General features: G+C 39.4%; 1 protein-coding gene across 2 annotated transcripts in view; it reads left to right on the top strand.

Moving 5' to 3' along the window:
* Positions 1 to 2,297: 2,297 nt before the first annotated feature.
* Positions 2,298 to 17,163, top strand: part of BBOX1 (gamma-butyrobetaine hydroxylase 1) — a 59,531-nt gene continuing 44,665 nt past the window's right edge. The window contains exons 1-3 of one of the 2 annotated variants that reach the window (XM_036100904.2): positions 2,298 to 2,602; positions 10,721 to 11,148; positions 12,643 to 12,757. In XM_036100904.2, coding sequence (XP_035956797.1) covers positions 10,930 to 11,148; positions 12,643 to 12,757 — 334 coding nt within the window. In that variant the 5' untranslated portion in view covers positions 2,298 to 2,602; positions 10,721 to 10,929. Of the gene's footprint in view, positions 2,603 to 2,916; positions 3,133 to 10,720; positions 11,149 to 12,642; positions 12,758 to 17,163 lie in introns of those variants that run through there. The other variant, XM_078058285.1, reaches the window with a different exon arrangement.

Raw genomic sequence — 17,163 nt, 5'->3', positions numbered from 1 at the left:
TCCCCACTGCCCTTGCTTGTGTTCCTGCTCTCACTATCTCTCTTTCTGTCAAATAAATAATAAATAAAATCTTTAAAAAAAAAAAGAAAGAGAAGAAAGACTTACTTTTCATTTAATCTTTCTATATTTTTCTTAATAATGTGAGGACAATGGGATTATGGGCCATTTTGGTTTCCTTTATATAAAATTATATAAAGAGTCTTTTTAAAAAATATTTTATTTATTTATTGGTGAGAGAGAGAGTGCAGAGCAAGAGAGAGAAAGGACAGGAGCAGGGGGCCCGGGGGTAGGGGCAGAGGGAAAGGGAGAAACAGAAGCAGGCTCTCCACTGAGAAGGGATCCTGGGATCATGACCTGAGCTGAAGGCAGACGCTTAACTGACTGAGCCACCCAGGTGCCCCCAGTCTTTTTTGAACTTCTTAAACCTTTTGAAAATGACTAAAATTTAAACAAAAAGAATGCTGCTATATATCAACTGTTTATATGGTAAATATTCTTTGTAAATCGTATTGTTTTTCCTTCTTCAAAATAGGAAATTGTGTAAGCAGCAGAATTTTTCCATAAGTCCTAGATTTCACTGAGGCTAACTAGTCCTGCCATCTATAATAGCTTCTTAAACCCAGGACAAGTCCCTGAGCATCACCATATGTTAAATATAATAGGATGTACGTGTGCTGCCGCTGAAGTCACCAGGCTTCCTCCTCCAGAGACACCACCAACCTTCAAATCTCTGAGTGGGGTCTTGCTCAATCTCATCCACTCTTTCTGTTAGGGCAATACTGAAGAAGGCTTTCAAGAAATCCAGAGCCGCTCTTGTTGGTGCTCGCTCATCATATATTTCTGTGTTTCTCCTGCGTAACACACTGACTGTACTTAAGTTCAATTCGCTGCACTTAACATGGACTTAATTTTAAGAATAAACTTTTCTTAAATCTGAAAAAAAAAAAAAGAAAGAAAGAAACAGATGGGCAAAGTGTCAACATTTCTGGCTCTGGACCCAATACTACCTCTTGCACATTTGGTTACCTTCTGTAGTTCATGAACCTCTGCGGTCTCATTTTCTCCGTCTAAAATCCAGAATAGTGCTGTGGTTTGCTACTTCCTGGATAGTACCCTAAACAGCCATATGTGAGAGCAAGCTGAAGACTATGAAAGATTGACACAGATAGGAGAGAGCCCTCAGAGAAATGCTCATTTATTTATTTTTTTTAATCTTAAAGAGGCTTCTCACAGTCAAGGGTATGATTTGTTTGTTTGTTGTTTGTTTTCAGTCTGGGAATTCATTCTTTAAATGCAGAATTTAAATCTAGAATTACTGACAGGTCTGTTTGTTGTTTTGTTTTGTTTTACTCTTCTGTTAGAAGTCATGTACGTGCAACACTTTTTTTCAACAACTTTCTTAAAGCTGGAGCCGAATTTACCTAATTTACTCCAGTGATGGTTATGAAAGCACAAAGTGTGAAATAAAAATTAGTTGAATGTATTTCTATGATGTCATCTAAATGTTTAGAATATAATTAACTGATTGCTTCTGGCACACCTATAGCCTCAGTTACCGTGGGCTTTAAAACGCTGGCAACGTGTATGAGGGCACCTCACATGCACATACCCTCCTCCTGTCCTTAGGAAACAAAACCTGCTGTTATTTTCACTGGACGCTGGGTGTCAGTAATTTGACCTGGGGACTTGGGGAAAGGAAGAAGGGAGATGGGGGAGGGGACCACAAATGAAGAGACACCATTTAGATTTTACTGTGAAAGGAGATGACAGGGCATCATGGAGGGAGGGGACGCTGCGGTTTTGGGAGGGGGAGTTGTCCTGGGCAAGAACCCACAGCAGAGGCCATGGGAGAGTTGGGCTGCATTTTCTTTCTCCAGGGTTAGCTCTTTTGTTCCTGCCTGTCTGTCTCACAGCTGTGAGAGTCCTTCAGGCAAGAAGCAACAAGTTGCAGGCTGAGGCTGCTTCAGTGTCTTTTGGGAAGGGTGGTTTTGGGGGAGGAGGGCAGAGGGCTCGTGCAGCTCTCTCCTGGACCTCAGTTCCCACCTGCAGACTTTCTTTTAGTGGAAGCCCCCACCCTGTTAGGAACTAGGACTTGAGACTTGTCCACCAGCCCTCCCCCTGCACTGGGCACTCTCCATCTGAATGCCTGGCAGCCAGGCTTTGGGTCCCTGGCCTACCGCCCACTCCGGCCTTTCCCTTTTGTTGTCCTCAGGCCTGTGTAATTGTGAGTCAAGTCACTGGGCAACCAGGTGCCTTCAGAAAAGCCCCATGTTCTCTGGCAGCTACTGTTCATTTCAGCCAAAGCTGCCAAGAAAGGAGGGCATCAGGCTGAAAGGGACCCATCCCAACCTTCCTCCCAGCCCCAGAAAGAGTCAAGCTCCCTTCAGAAAGGCTCAAATGGAATATTCTATGGGCAAGCAAATACCACCTCACCTCTGCTGAGGTGGGAGCTGGTGGCTCCTCCCTGTGAACTGCGCATCTCAATGTCTTTTCTCCAAGTGAGTTTGACAGTAAAAGGACTGTCACTGTGAACAGGTGAGACAGAAGTCTCCTTCACTGGCTTCCGTTGCTGCTGCTGACTCAGGGTCAGAAGAACAGACAGGTGAGAACTGCTCTTCCTTCTACCAGGAAAGACTGAACTAAGGCAATGCTTTGCACTGAGCCCTGGGGTTTTGTGGCTTCAGGCACTAATATGATATCAAGTCTTTTCTCTTTCTGTTTCTCCTCCAGGCCATAAAAACTCTTTCCTTTTCCTTTCCCTTCCTTCTGTCCTTCCTTTCTTCCCTATCTCTCTCTCCCTCCCCACCACCTCTCTCTCTCTCTTTTTCTTTCTACCTCCAAGCTCCTTTCAGGAGTTGCTACACCTTCAGATTGGGACATCCTTCCTCATTGGCAAACCTCAGCTGTGTCTGGGGGCAGGGCTTCTGTGGAGCTGCCAGGAGCAGAAAGAAAGGCTCCCAAGTAATAGTGCTACATCACATGTCAGATGTAGGGAAACTGCGGGCAGATCAACTGGGATGTGCCGGTTACCAGAAGCCTCCCGCCCCAAAGGACGTTGAGGATCAAAGCTGACCGTTTTCTTTCCTTGGTAAATTTTGCATGGTTTGGCGCCTAAAGCACATCTGAGAACAGGTAGGACTGAGCTCAACTTTGCCTTATTTGAAGAGCTTCAGGTCTGTGGATTGGGGGCGGGGGGGGGGGCGGACATCTAATTGGAAATCCAGGCACATGTGTCTCACAGCCATGTGGGCTGCGAAGGGGATGGTCCATCAGGCATTTGGAATGGCTTGATTTTGGAATGCAGTGGATCTGATTGCTTCTTGGCAGCTTTCCTTTCCCAATTATGTTTGGCTTAGTCTAGTAGTCAAGTTACTTTACAGTCCCTACGCTGATCCAGAAAACCTACAGAGGGGACAGAGAGGATACTGTCTCAAAAGCAGACTGGGTGGTGGGAAAGGGAGGGTTCTGGCTGGATTTGGAAACAGTCACTGAATAATCCACAGCCCAGCCCAAAGACAGGGACTGCGTATCATACCTTGGCCCTTTGTTAAGTCCAAAAACTTAATGGAACATGCTTCTCTAGAATACTGGTCAGTTAAGACCGATCTTTGTGTGTGCTTTCAGTTGTTCCCCAAATGTAGCTCAAGAAGAGACATGACAGATATTTTGAATTGATTTTATTATAAAACATAGGATTTCTCATAACAAATATATGTCCTGGTTCAATGATTTAGAAATCTTAAAATATAGACCCAGTATGCTGCATTACATGTATAGTATAATGTATTATGTATATTATATATATATAATGTAAAGTATAATTACATTATATTTGATATAGGAGTTTCAATCTGAATGTGGTAGTTCTACCAGAGTGAAGCTTTTTATAAAAAGTTTTCTTGTTTATAATTTAGGAAGGAAGTGTTTACACAAAATTTGATACTTTAAACAAGGTAGCAGGCAGAATGGTAAACCTACTCAAGAGAATGGAGACTGTTTTTTCTAATGGCTTTATAGAATTCATTATCCACAGGAGTATATTCATGAATTATTAAGTAGCTCAGCCACTTACTAAATCAATATAAAAAAAATTAAAAACCACAGGCTCTAAGTTGAAGGCCCTTAAGTAGCAGGTGTAATGAGTGGATGTATTCAAATGATACTAACGTTCGGACACTCAAACACCCAAATACAGTCTGGTCGACCTTTACCTTACCAAACGGAAATGAGTTGAGTTTTATGATTTAAAGGTTGATATATAAAAGAATAGTAATACTTCCTAAGCCTTTATGGTGTAATGTCTGGAAAACTTCCTGTCCTCTTCTTCCAGTGATGAAATGTCAGATGGTGAGGTCAACTAATGACCAACAAACTTGAGATTTGGCTACTATTTTAATAGTACATTTTTGGTAAATTAAAATTATTACCTGGGAAATTATTCAGCCACAGGTTGTCCATGATGTAGTTCGGTGTAGTGGTGGGGTTCCTATTTCCTCTGCTTTCAAGTCAGTTACTTCACCTGTCCAAAATCAAGGTCACCTGTAAAATAGAAGTGATAGCACTGAACCCAGTGTTTCTGGAGGATTAAATAATTAATATAATCAAAAGCATTAGCAGAGGGGCCAGAACATAATAAGTGCTAAATAAATGATTTTATACATATACCACACACACACATTCCCATACAATTTGCATGTTTCTTGCATTGTGATCACTTTCTGATCCTACCACCTAGAAGCAGGAGGACAGACACACTAGAGAATCCTGATATCTGATCATAGCAGGTCTGATGACTTAACCTAAGGAAGAGAAGATGGAAATTAACAGATACTGACATTTGATAACATGAGTCCACTCTGTTCTTTCCTTCTCTTACAAAAAAAAAAAAAAAAAACAGTCAAAAATTATAGCCTTTTGTTTTAGGGGTCAGTAATCTAGTAGATGAATCAGCCTTCTCAGATGTATATTATTAATTTCCATCAATTTAAATTTTATGTATAGTAACTGTGGAGCTTCTACATCAACTTCCTGAGAATACTATCCAAAACCCATCGTACAAATTAGTATAATTAATTAGTGTTTGAGGAAATTTTGCACTCTCTTTTATTAGAACTAGGAAATGTTTACTTTTTATGTGCACAGTGAACTGGCAAACCTAGGTTTGGAGCACCTCTCCCACTAGCCAGCATTGTGGGCTTGGACAAATCACACCCAGCATCTCTGAGCTTCCATTATCCTTGCATATCAGATGAGGGCACTGAGCCCAGTGATATCATGAGTTGTTTCTTTCAGGCTCTGAGAGTTCTAGTTCTAAGTTCTTTTATTTCCAAGATCAATGCATGAAATAACTTTCAGAGCTACTTTCTTGAGTTTCTAAACAGTGCTAGAGAAAACCAGCTGAAAGAACCTGAATTTATAAAATTTTTAAAAAGACAAAACCACACCCATTGCTGAAGTAGGATAATCTCTAAAATAGACCATTTAGTTGTGCCAAACAGGAGTCCCAAATAAACTTCCATAACTCTGAAGGGGAAAAATATGGTGAGTCAGTTAGGAAGGAACACACACACACCACCCCCCTAAGTGATGGGATTAAATTAAAAGAAATCTGTCCTATCAGATTGAAATCCCCTTAATCCAAGATTTGTTTTCCAGGACAAGCAAATCTACTCCCTCCCACCCAAACCAATCTGATATTTCATAAACCAAATTATAATTGTAAGAAGTCAAATAATAATTAAGTCCTAAAATAAATAAACATTTTTGTTTTATAGGTGCCCTTTAATTTAGCAAAGAGGACCCACTGGTGAAATATATTCATATATATATGAATATATATATATTTATTATATATTATATATAAAAGATATATAATACATAGAGATATATATATTTATTATATATAATATATAGAGAAGCTATATAGAGAGAGCTAGGAATACTACTTTTTTTCTTTTTCTCTTTTTTTCTCTTCTTCAAAGAAACAGTTTATCTAATAGCTACAAGTCTATGATGCTTCAACAGGGCTCAATTTTAACAGGTCACATGGACTAAATGGAAAAACGGATTTCAACAAATCACACTTATGTACAAGCCTACAAACTTTCAGAAAGAATTTGCCTTTAAATGCTGATGATCCTTGATCTTCCTTTCTTTTTGAATGTTCATCACATTTGCCCCAATAGAGCTTTAAGTAAAACAAGATGAGTTAAAGAGGGAAACCATATTCCCATTTCTCTCTGTTTTTGTTTGGATTACCAATCACATTTTGTCATAAACTGAGAAAGGGATTGTGAAGAATAGAAATGACCTGAGAAGCTCCTTCATAGATACCCAAACAATTTAACTTCAGCAACACCCAAGTCTTTCCAGTTCTTCCACATTCTCCCGGGTGCCTCGGGCAGCTCCCATCAGCCTCTGGTCCCGAAAGCACCTCCTCTCTTGAAATACCCTCCCCAGGATCTCCATTCGGCCAAGCAGGCTACAGGCTTGGGGGGAGGTGGGGGAAGAGTCAGGTTCCCCTATATCTGGAAGTGTGGTTTTTCCTTTCCAGTTCAAACATGTTAGATAGAACAAAGAAAGAAAAAAAGAAAAGAGAGAGAGAAATGGAAAGCTTCGGATGGCAGGTTGGAATGTAATTGTTGTTGGTTGGTACAGATGTCTATAAGGCGTGATCACTTTAACAGTAAGTGGGATATGGGCACAGTGCCATCTTTAAGTACAGGGACAATGTATATTATAGTGGAAAAAATGTGTTGACTTAGAATCAATGTATCAAGTTTCAAGTTTTATAAAAATCCTTTCAACCAAAACCTTTTCAAACCCGTTAATGAACCCATTATAGAAAATGAGTGGAGGGGCGCCTGGGTGGCTCAGTCGGTTAAGCGTCTGCCTTCGGCTCGGGTCAGAATCCCAGAGTCCTGGGATCAAGCCCCACATTGGGCTCCCTGATCAGCGGAGAGCCTGCTTCTCCCTCTTCCTCTGTCTGCTGCTCTGCCTACTTGTGCTCTTTCTCTCTCTGTCAAATAAATCAATAAAACCTTTAAAAAAAAAAATGAGTGGAGTCTGAAATATACACTGACACTCATGGAATTTTGATGATAAAAATAAATGAAAAGAATTTATTTTTTTAATTGTCTTACTCCCTTGGAGAACTTAAGATGCATTCTGCTACCATCTGTATGCTGATATTCCCCAGCCTCTTTCTTCTGCTGCTCATTCAGGTAATTGCAATACATTTTTCATTGGGTTGTGATGAAGATTCCTTGAGTTATTGTATGTCAAGCACTTAGTATATGATTGGCATGAAGAAGACATTTGGTAAATGTAAACTTTTACTGTTATTACTAATATTGTAATCTTACCAGCAATATAATTAAAACCAATATTCTTATTGTACAACCAAACTAGTTATTCTTTCTTAAGATCCTATAAACAGTTACCACTATTCTTCCAAACTCTCAAGGTAAAAAAAAAATTAAAAATTAAAAAACTTCTTTCCTCATTAAGGTACTAATTTCTCTTTTCCTTATATTAGAAATGTTACATCTGTGCTATATTGTATAATTTGAAGTCTCACATTTTGAAGGACATTTAAAACTGGAAAGTAACCATGCATCCTGAAAGGTACAGAATCAAGAGATCACATATTATAAAGAATAGGCTGAAAAATGGAGTAGATTTAGAGAAGAGAGGGAATGAAGGAGACACATGATTTTAGTTCATTCTATCTGAAGGACTATTACAGTGGGATAAATACATCCTATACCATTTTGAAATCAGATCAGGGCCAATATGTCAAATGTATTTTAAATGGTAGCTATGTTGGGGCACCTGGGTGACTCAGTGGGTTAAATGTCCTGACTTGATTTTGGCTCAGGTCGTGATCTCAGGGTTGTGGGATTGAGCCCCACGTCTGGCTCTGCACTGGGGGTGGAGCCTGCTTGAGATTCTCTCCCTTTCCTTCTCTCTCTGCCCTCCCCCCGACCGCCCCCCCAACACATAGCTATGTTCTCAATATAAAGAGGGTGAGCTTGAAAGCTACATATATTTATTTTGTGTGTGTTGATATTTTGAGGTATCTTTTGCCTTTGATTCTTGGCAAGTAATTTTAGCAAGTGAATAATCCATCAGTTTATAAATAGATCAGGTTAAGTACCAAAATGAATAAATAACAAGAAAAACGTATTAGGATACATGCATGTATTTTTTTTTCCCGCTTCTATTTTTCTTGTGGACTCCCCATTACCCATGTTGATATTTATTTGCTATGAAACCAGAACTTTTTCTATCTCTCATCTGCTTGCCACCCACTGAAAAAACATAGCCTTGTACTAAGAAGACTTGTTACACCTTCATGTCTGGTAAACATATCCACATCTCCATATGGCTATCTATAGGAACAAGGAATTCATATGCATTCAGAAGCATTGATCACATCCTGTTAAGACTTCCTCAAATAGACATCCTCTCTAAGCAGGTGTCCTGGAACTTCTCAGACAACTCTCAGTGCTATTTGTCCCCAGCCTTATTTTCTTGTTTACGTTCATAATTATCTCACTTTTTTCTTGAACTCTGGAGCTCCATGGTGAAATCTGAACTTTCTGATACAGCATTTCAGGCAAAAAGAAGATGCTTAGTATTATTTGAATAGGTTTAACTTTATATATAAGGAGAAATGAAGAGAACTATTTTCTGTATTTAAGTATGATTGTCTACCACTGTAATAAAAGCATGCCTTATATCACTCGGTCAAGGACAGCAAATTCTTGCCTGCGGGCTGAGTATGGCCTGCAGCCTGCTTTCTCCAGCCTGTGAGGTAAGACTACTTTTTACATTCTTACAAAAATTTAAAAAAATTAAAAAGAATATGTGCTAGGGACTCTAGATAGCCTGGAAAGCCAAAAATATATACCGTCTGCCCTTTTATAGGAAATATGTGTCAACCCTGACTTAGATAAAGAGTTACTACAGTTCTCCTTTTTGCCCTTGTGTGTACCATGTTATTTAAGGATCTGGTTAGATTATTCTATATTTACTGGAATCATCACTGTCCTCTGAAACCACACATAGAAAAAACCTGCCAGCTTCCCCTTCTCCCATCAGAGAAATTAAGCACTCTACCCATTCCGCACTGAAACTTATGTTTGAACTTTCTGAGGGCCCCTTACTCGAAATCTATGAGGTAAACACCCAAGTTTGAACTAATAATATTTCCGATGATTTTTCTAAATAGTAGTGCTGCCCTGTTTCTATATAAATTATTAAGAAAAAAAATGGATGAGAATTCCTGAGTAGGCATCACCATGAAGCCCTGTGAACTGTGTTTCTCTTTTATCATTAGGTAACTTCAGTGTGGTTGAGCTAACTGGAGAAAGCAATCTTTTCTTGTCTTGGCCCGGCTTCATAACCTGACTAAATAATCCAAGTTAATGATTTGAGGAAGTATATGTAAAACAATCACCTAAAAGTTGTTTTATTTTAATGTAGTGTAAAGTATTTTTGAAAGTTATGTTAATGGTACATAAAGTCTTCCTATCTGTAAGTTCAAGGAAGACAGGGAGCTGCTTTGTCCTGCTTGTCACTGAACCCTCCAGTGTCTACTGCAATGCCTAATACACAGAAGGAATTTGTTTAGCAGTCACTGTGTGTGCGTGTGTGTGTGCGCACACACGCGCACGCATGGGCGCATATGTATGTGTGCACGTGCACACGTGTGCATGCCTCCCCTTCATCCCAAGACAGTGAGGTCTTGTTTCTATCATCACATGTCACCTTCTGTTAATGAGCTAATCATTACATGGAACAGGTTAAGAAGTTCTACTTCTAAAAAAAAAAAAAAAGAAGTTCTACTTCTTCCATATAAATTCTACATTTTCCAGCTAAGTTCTACTTCTTCAATCTAAGTTTAGAGTCCTGGCAAACTATACATGAAAAAAGTGAGATTTAGAACATTGACACAATTTCAGAAGAACCCCCCCCGCATGTAGTCATTAATGGAATCATAATCAACACCGAGGTGTTCAGTCTGTGATACCTTGTGCCTCTCTTTTCACTTGATTTCCTCTCTTATAAATACTTCATGCCCTCAAAATTTGGTGTGTTTCTTAATGAAAAGAATTCATTATTCCTAAGTAAGGTGAAGGTTCATGAAAATACTCAGTGAAGGTTTAAATTAAACGAACCACAATATCGAGGCACACTCTTAATAGATAACTATTTTCTGTTTTAATAAACAGAAAATCCCAGAGAACAAATCAAGCAAGACAGGAATGGGAAGCTTGCAGAGTCTGGGAACTTTTATACGGCATTTAGAAAATGAATTGTATAAGTAAAAAAGTAAATGATAGAATAGAAATAGCACAATGTACTGGATTATAGTACCTCTTAAAATAAATAAATTGCATTAAAATTTCCCTCAGTAGAACAAGTTACTAATTTAGTGCCATAAAAACATTTTTTTTTTCCAAAAGGCACATGCAGTTGGATGTCAGTTAAAATAGCACAGTTATCATTAGTGATACTTTCAATTTGTGGAGCATTTTTCTCCCTTAAAAAATTTTCAGAGCTTTTATGCCAACATAATTTTAAAGTGCCCGTGTCATTGGTTCTGAACTCGTTATCTAAAATTTCTGGAAAAAAACAAAGCATTCTTTTCATCCGGATCCTGATTCAGCATGTTTATCTTATTTACTTTTAGTCACTGTGTTTCTGTTTACAGCATATGAAATACTCTCACCAGAACAAAGGTCCCAGTGCTGATAGGCAAACCTCAAACTCTGGCAGCTGAGCGAACGGCAGGAGCCAGAGTCCACTTGAATTGTTCACAGGCTTAGAAGTCAAGTTCAGACTTGATCTGCCTGAGATCCCTTTCAACCAGGATTTGTCAGAGCAGGTAGCTGACAAGATTTCCCTGCAAGGACCGGCAACATGCACTGTGCCATCCAAAATGCAGCGGTGCTGGATGGGGCTCATCTGATGCAGATCTTCTGGCATGACAGCTCAGAGTCTCTCTACCCAGCTGTATGGCTGAGAGACAATTGCCCGTGCTCCGACTGCTACCTGGATTCTGCAAAAGCGCGGAAACTTCTCATCGAAGCTCTTGATGTGAACATCGGTATTAAAAGCTTGACATTTGACAGAAAAAAGGTAATCCGCTCTCAATGATCTCTCCTTTCTCTCCCAAGTTCAATGAAGGGGCTGGTCTCCGATAACTTACACGATGAATTACTTTTCATTTGATCGTATGTATAGCCCCATCTGGAAGTACATGTGCTTCGTGGCTTGGTGCAAAGTAAGCATGCTCAGTGAGTGGGAGCTTCTGTTACTGTTACTGCTATTTTTATTACTTCTATTTTGAAGAATAATTGCAGTATTGCTCATTATTCCTTCAGTACGTGGACAGCCTTGAAGACACAGGTGATTTCTATAACAAAAAGAATGCTTCTGGGCCTCAGTTTACTCACCTGTAAAATAGGGATACTAACAGAACTTGTTCGTAGAGATGACATGAGGATTCAGTGAGATAATATGGGTAAAATGTTCAACATGGTGTCTGGCATGTGGTGAGCACTCAGAAACGTGTATTGATTAATGTATTTTTAGTCAAATGCAAGGCTTGTTCTAGGATTCCCAAAAACACAGCTCTCAAAACTACAAACTGGATGCGGCCACCAGCCTGCATTTCTCTCTTCCAGATTCACTAGGATAGTTATCAGAAGAGCAAGTGTGACCAGCGAGGTCATGGCTCTCCCCCCTTCTTGTCTTCACCTGGACTCAAGGACTTTACTCCCAGGGTTCACGGCTTGCGAGCTGTGTGACCTTAGAATTGTTATTTACTCTTACGTCCCTCACTTGAAAAACATGAATACCAGCAATACCTTCTTTCTAGACTTGTATGAGGACTAGATGAGTTATGTCTGCTGTGCTCATTACACAGGATGCACTCCAAGTGCTGTTGTCATTGTTACTTATTATGATGACAATCTGTCTCATCATCATCATTCCTAGTTCTGATCCTCTTGGAAGGAATACTAAATCCAGTGATACCTGAATTTAAGTCATCACAGAAAGTTTGGAAACAACAGGTTTAGAGGACATAGAACAAGAAAAGAACTTCCAATCTAGCCAGCTTTTATTTCTTGTGTGATATTTAAGGGACCTCAGACCACAGATGTATCCCCTTGGCCTTCAGTTTTCTTGTTTTCCAAAAGTGTATTCTATGCCTGTGAGTACATAAGTGAAAATAAGATAAAATAAAAATAAAAGACTAAGGGCTAATTGGATCCCCTGAATATCTTAGATTGACATTCAAAAACAGAGCAATAGTATGGGCGCCTGGGTGGCTCAGTTGTTAAGCGTCTGCCTTCGGCTCAGGTCATGGTCCCAGGGTCCTGGGATCAAGCCCCGCATCTGGCTCCCTGCTCTGCAGGAAGCCTGCTTCTCCCTCTCCCACTCCCCCTGCTTGTATTCCCTCTCTTGCTGTGTCTCTCTCTATCAAATAAATAAATAAAATCTTTAAAAAACCCAAAAACCAAAAAATAAAACAAAACAAAAAGCAATAATAAACCAAAGTACATAGAAGCATACTATACATATACATAATATACATATACATATGATATTTGCTTTCTGTGTTACAAGGTTTGTATCACGTGGCCAAATGAGCATTACAGCGAATTTGAAGCTGACTGGCTGAAGAAAAGATGCTTTTCACAGCAGGCCAGAGAAAAACTCCAAAGAGAGTTATTTTTGCCAGGTAACCTTGCCGTGGTCGTCAATGTCTTTTAAAACTTGTATGGTAAGAAATTTGCTCAGAGAAGCAAATTCAAACCCTTGTGCTTTGGTTAAAACCTTATTGTAATTTATGCGGTATGTTTAATGATTTACCAACACGGATCATTTGGGTAGAGATGAAAGGAAATATAGAGGAGTTCTAGACATTCTAAAGAGCCGGGAAGAGACAAAAGTGCAGCAAACTTGTATCCTTGTCATCTACCACGAATCCTGGCACACCAGATACTCCCTAAGTGACCGCTGCAAAGGAGTAGGGCGAATGAGGCGGACTTCTTAATTTTATCTAAAGCAACAACAACACAAAATCAACAAAGCAGGAATTCCTAACCTGGTATCCACAAATAAAATTATGTGATCCCCGAACCCCATGGGATGGTATACACGGCACTGAGTGAGCACGGGGAGTGTGTGTGTGAGTGCATGTGTGCATGTGTGTGCATAGCACGTTTGTGTGGGGAGAGATTAATGGGTCTCAAGAAAATCTGTAACCACAAAAATGTTCAGAAAATCTGCAGTAGTTGGATTTGGTGGAAAAAGACTCTATTCTTGAGCTGAGAGACAGAATAAAAGAAATACTTAATACAGGTAAAAAGTTAATTATTGACTCTGTGTAACTTGAACATTTGTATCATAAGACTATGTGGGTCAAAGGCAGATTCTAAAAATATCATGATTCTTATGTGTTTACCAGAATTTTGACTTCTACGCACACATTAACAAGGCAAGTCTCCCTGAACTTTCTTTTCCACTGTTAACCAGATATATTGGACCAGCCTTGTTAAATTCTATAACACCCCTTCTGAGGATTCTGGGTCACACACCAAGATAGAGATTTCACCTACTCCTTTCAGATCTGAAATTCTCAAACATGTATAGTAAGTGGTTTTAAATGCTAGTTTCCTGGGTATGGAGATGTTACTAATTAATTAGCTTGAACCACACAGCTCCACCTTGTCCTATGGTTATCAGCAGATAGGCATGATATTGTCCTCTTCCCGTTTAGGCACAGGCCGTGTTGTCAGGAACTAGGTTCCTCTATGTCCTTAGTCTCATCATTCTGACAACGGACAAGGTTTTGCTCTAGTGCTTTCTGTCTAAACTGCCAGGAAGCCACTTTCTTCTTTACCTAGCTAGCTGGTGGAATCCAGATGGGCATCCAGGGGAAGATGTTTATCCTGCCCTTCCCCAGAGAGTGTACTGTTAGATTCTTCAAGGAGTCTCCAGTTACATAACTGAGTAGCAATTGTCTGGGTCAAATAGCTGTTTCACGAATGTATTATTATTTTTTATTTATTTTAGATTTCTTCTGGTACTCAAAATATTTTTCCTTAACTCTGCCCTAATTTTGTAATCCTGTTGGATTTTGCTTTCATTTCCTTCAAGTTCTTCTTTTGATTACTTCAGGGAACAAAAGCCAACTTTTTATTATTACAGCTTAAGCTTTTAAGCATTGTAAAAAGATACAGCCACCCTCCTCCATTAATATTTCTTGACGAATGCAGTTTTATAGCTTACATTTCTCAGTACTATCAGGCAGTAGCAAAAGGGAAATGATACTACACTCAGTTAAGTAGTGGAAAAAACCAGTCACACGGACAGGCTGCGGTCATGAATAATATAAGGAGACCTGGCTGCTATTTTGACACTGGAAAATACTTTAATGGTTTAAAACAAGATCAGATTTTTAAAATATATTCTCAAGCTGTGCAGTTGGTGGGGTAAAGGAGAAAGCAACAGGCCATTTTTGGAGTATTGCTTCTATGGCTTTTTGCCTGCAGAATTTGACACCTTATTGTCCTCCCGTCACATATTTTCAAACATTTATACTCCAGAACATGCAAACAAACTCAGTTACATTTGTGAAGGGATTTTGTTTTTTGTCCTCAGTGGCCATGTTGCCTTTACTGCTCTTTCCTTAGAGTGAGGAAAAACTTAAAATCTGGCATCAAGATGCAGATCACTTTTCCTTGATCTTCCCTTGACACTAGCTGTCGAACTCAAAAATGAAAAGACATATGATGATCAGCCAGAAAAAGACTCTTGTCCATGGACAGCCACAGCTGGAAGGAAAGACATGGATAATAGTCATTCCCTCATAAATTTCTATTCAGTTGCACATATATTGGGCATCTATTTTGTGCCAGAAATTCTAAGGAAATACCAAGTTATAAAAAGACACAGATTCTGTCCTCGAGCATTTATCATGTCTAAGAGGGGGACCTGAGCCATGAAAACAAATAAGTATAATATTTTATTTTAGGTGCATGAAAGCATGCAGAGAAGGTTAATTATAACAAAGAGAAAGGAATCTGAAGAGACAAGAAAATAATCCTCAGAAGCCAGGTGATACTGTGAGCTGGATTTTGAAGAAACAGTTTGTTAGGCAAAGATAGTGAGGAAATTCTCAACAGAGGAAAGGGCATGAAGAAAATCATGGATGTATAAAATAGGAGGGTAGGCTTGGAAACTGCAATTTGTTTAATATCGGTGAAGTTAAAATTGTTAAGGCAACAGAGAAGAAGGAAGGGGCCAAACCATGAAGCGACTTCATGCCCTACTAAGGAGCTCAATCCAAAACCCTGTGGCAAGGACATTTTCTCAACATAGAGCTCAGGTATGTTCCCTTCCATTTGTTTTCCATGCTCATTCTCTTCCTATAGGACCAAAGAAATGAGTTCAATATCTTAAGTTTAAGAAGGATGCTTTATTTTCTTTCGAATGCATTTTTCATCTTCAGAGTTATATCGTTCTGATTTTGACCAGATGCATATAATTTCTCAAATGCTTACAAGCTTGTGAATATCTTCTTGGCTTCCTCTTTCTCTGGTTGCATTTTCCCCTGCCCCAGTAGGTCCCTTTGGTTCTTGGTTTGTATTTATTTTCCAAAAGAGATTGGAGTGATTGGATCTATGTTGGAAATTCTTGGTAATGGTCATCTGTATTGGATGGGCTGACATGGAGAGTGGGACAGGGAAGAGGGTGACCGTAGCATGGCCTAGAAATAGTCCTACAAGAGGCATTGAGAACGTAAGCTAGGGAAGTAGCAGAGATGATGCGGAAGAATTTGTATTCAAAGAAACAATATTGGCCTGTAGGATAGGAGGTTGCTGGCCTTGTTCTCTATTCTCCACCAATTTAAAAGCTGACTGTTGAAGCCTAGCATGTAAATGTTTCCAAACATATGAATGAAAATTGAAAACTCTAATAAAACATTGGAAATATGAAGAATTTTATTAATGTAATTATATTTTAGCTTCCATGTCAAATTGGAATGATTATACTCTCATTTTTGTGCTTAACTTTGAGATGCAAAATTCCCAAAATATAATTGATAGGACTAAAATGGGAAAAATCCATATATAGTTTGGTCTTATATATAGGAACCTAAATATTTGTGCTTTTTATTAACATTCAGTGTCAGAATGAATGTTCATTTTCCTATCTCTTTGAATTGGTACTACAGTATTTGTATACTATTCTCTGACTTTAATAATATTTGTTATTTCAAATTGAGGTTTAAAAGATTGTAATTTGAAGAAAATCTTTTTTCCATGGAAGCAGTCTACTCACTTTTCTCAGCAGTCCAGAGATTGAATACATTGCATAGTCAGAAAAGAACATTTCCTCTCAATTCGATATAGCAGAACAAATCTTCACCTGCCTATTTAATTGGATTACCACCCATCATTTCATAGCTATAAGCCCCTCTTTTGTTTCAAGAGGCACATGACACAAGAGGGAGTCAAAACTCTCATGTAACTGTCAGGGCCCTCTAAAATTTCTGTGCCTCTCACATAGCGGGGGGGCAGGGGTAGGGAAGCAGAGTTCCCCCTTTATTGCCATGCATTTCCTTGAAAATGAAAATTTTTATTATGGCACGAAGAACAGGGTTGGTCTAGTGCAGAGGCTATGTTTACAGAAATTTGTCAAAAAAAGCAAAATCACTATTTTTTTAATTAGCAAGTAATGAACACAATAAGTATGTCTAACTCCAACTGATAATTCACCCATGTCCCTAAGCCTTGCTCCACACTTCACCCATTCTTGAACCCCCAGAGGTGGGAGTCTGCAGTGCAAGTCAGGGATGGAGTGAGGGTATTTGCTTCATATATTACTTGGTAATTATAAAAAGGGCTGGGAGCTTATTTTTTTCAGGCTGCCTCAGAGTGCCCCAACCGGATCAGGGCTGCCAGGTCCTTATGGCTTTGGAACAGCTCTGTGAAAACAGCTGCATCGGGAGAGCCTGGGTGGCTTAGTCGGTTGAGTGTCCAACTCTTGATTTCAGGCTCAGGCCGTGGTCTTGGGGCTGTGGGGTTCCTCGCTCAGTCGGGAGTCTGCTGGAAATTCTCCCTCTGCCCCTTCCCTGGC

The sequence above is a fragment of the Halichoerus grypus genome, chromosome 11, assembly GCF_964656455.1.
Source record: "Halichoerus grypus chromosome 11, mHalGry1.hap1.1, whole genome shotgun sequence".
Classification (NCBI taxonomy): Eukaryota; Metazoa; Chordata; class Mammalia; order Carnivora; family Phocidae; genus Halichoerus; species Halichoerus grypus.
The sequence above is the reverse complement of the archived record's forward strand: the minus strand, read 5'-3'. Positions and strand labels throughout refer to the sequence as shown.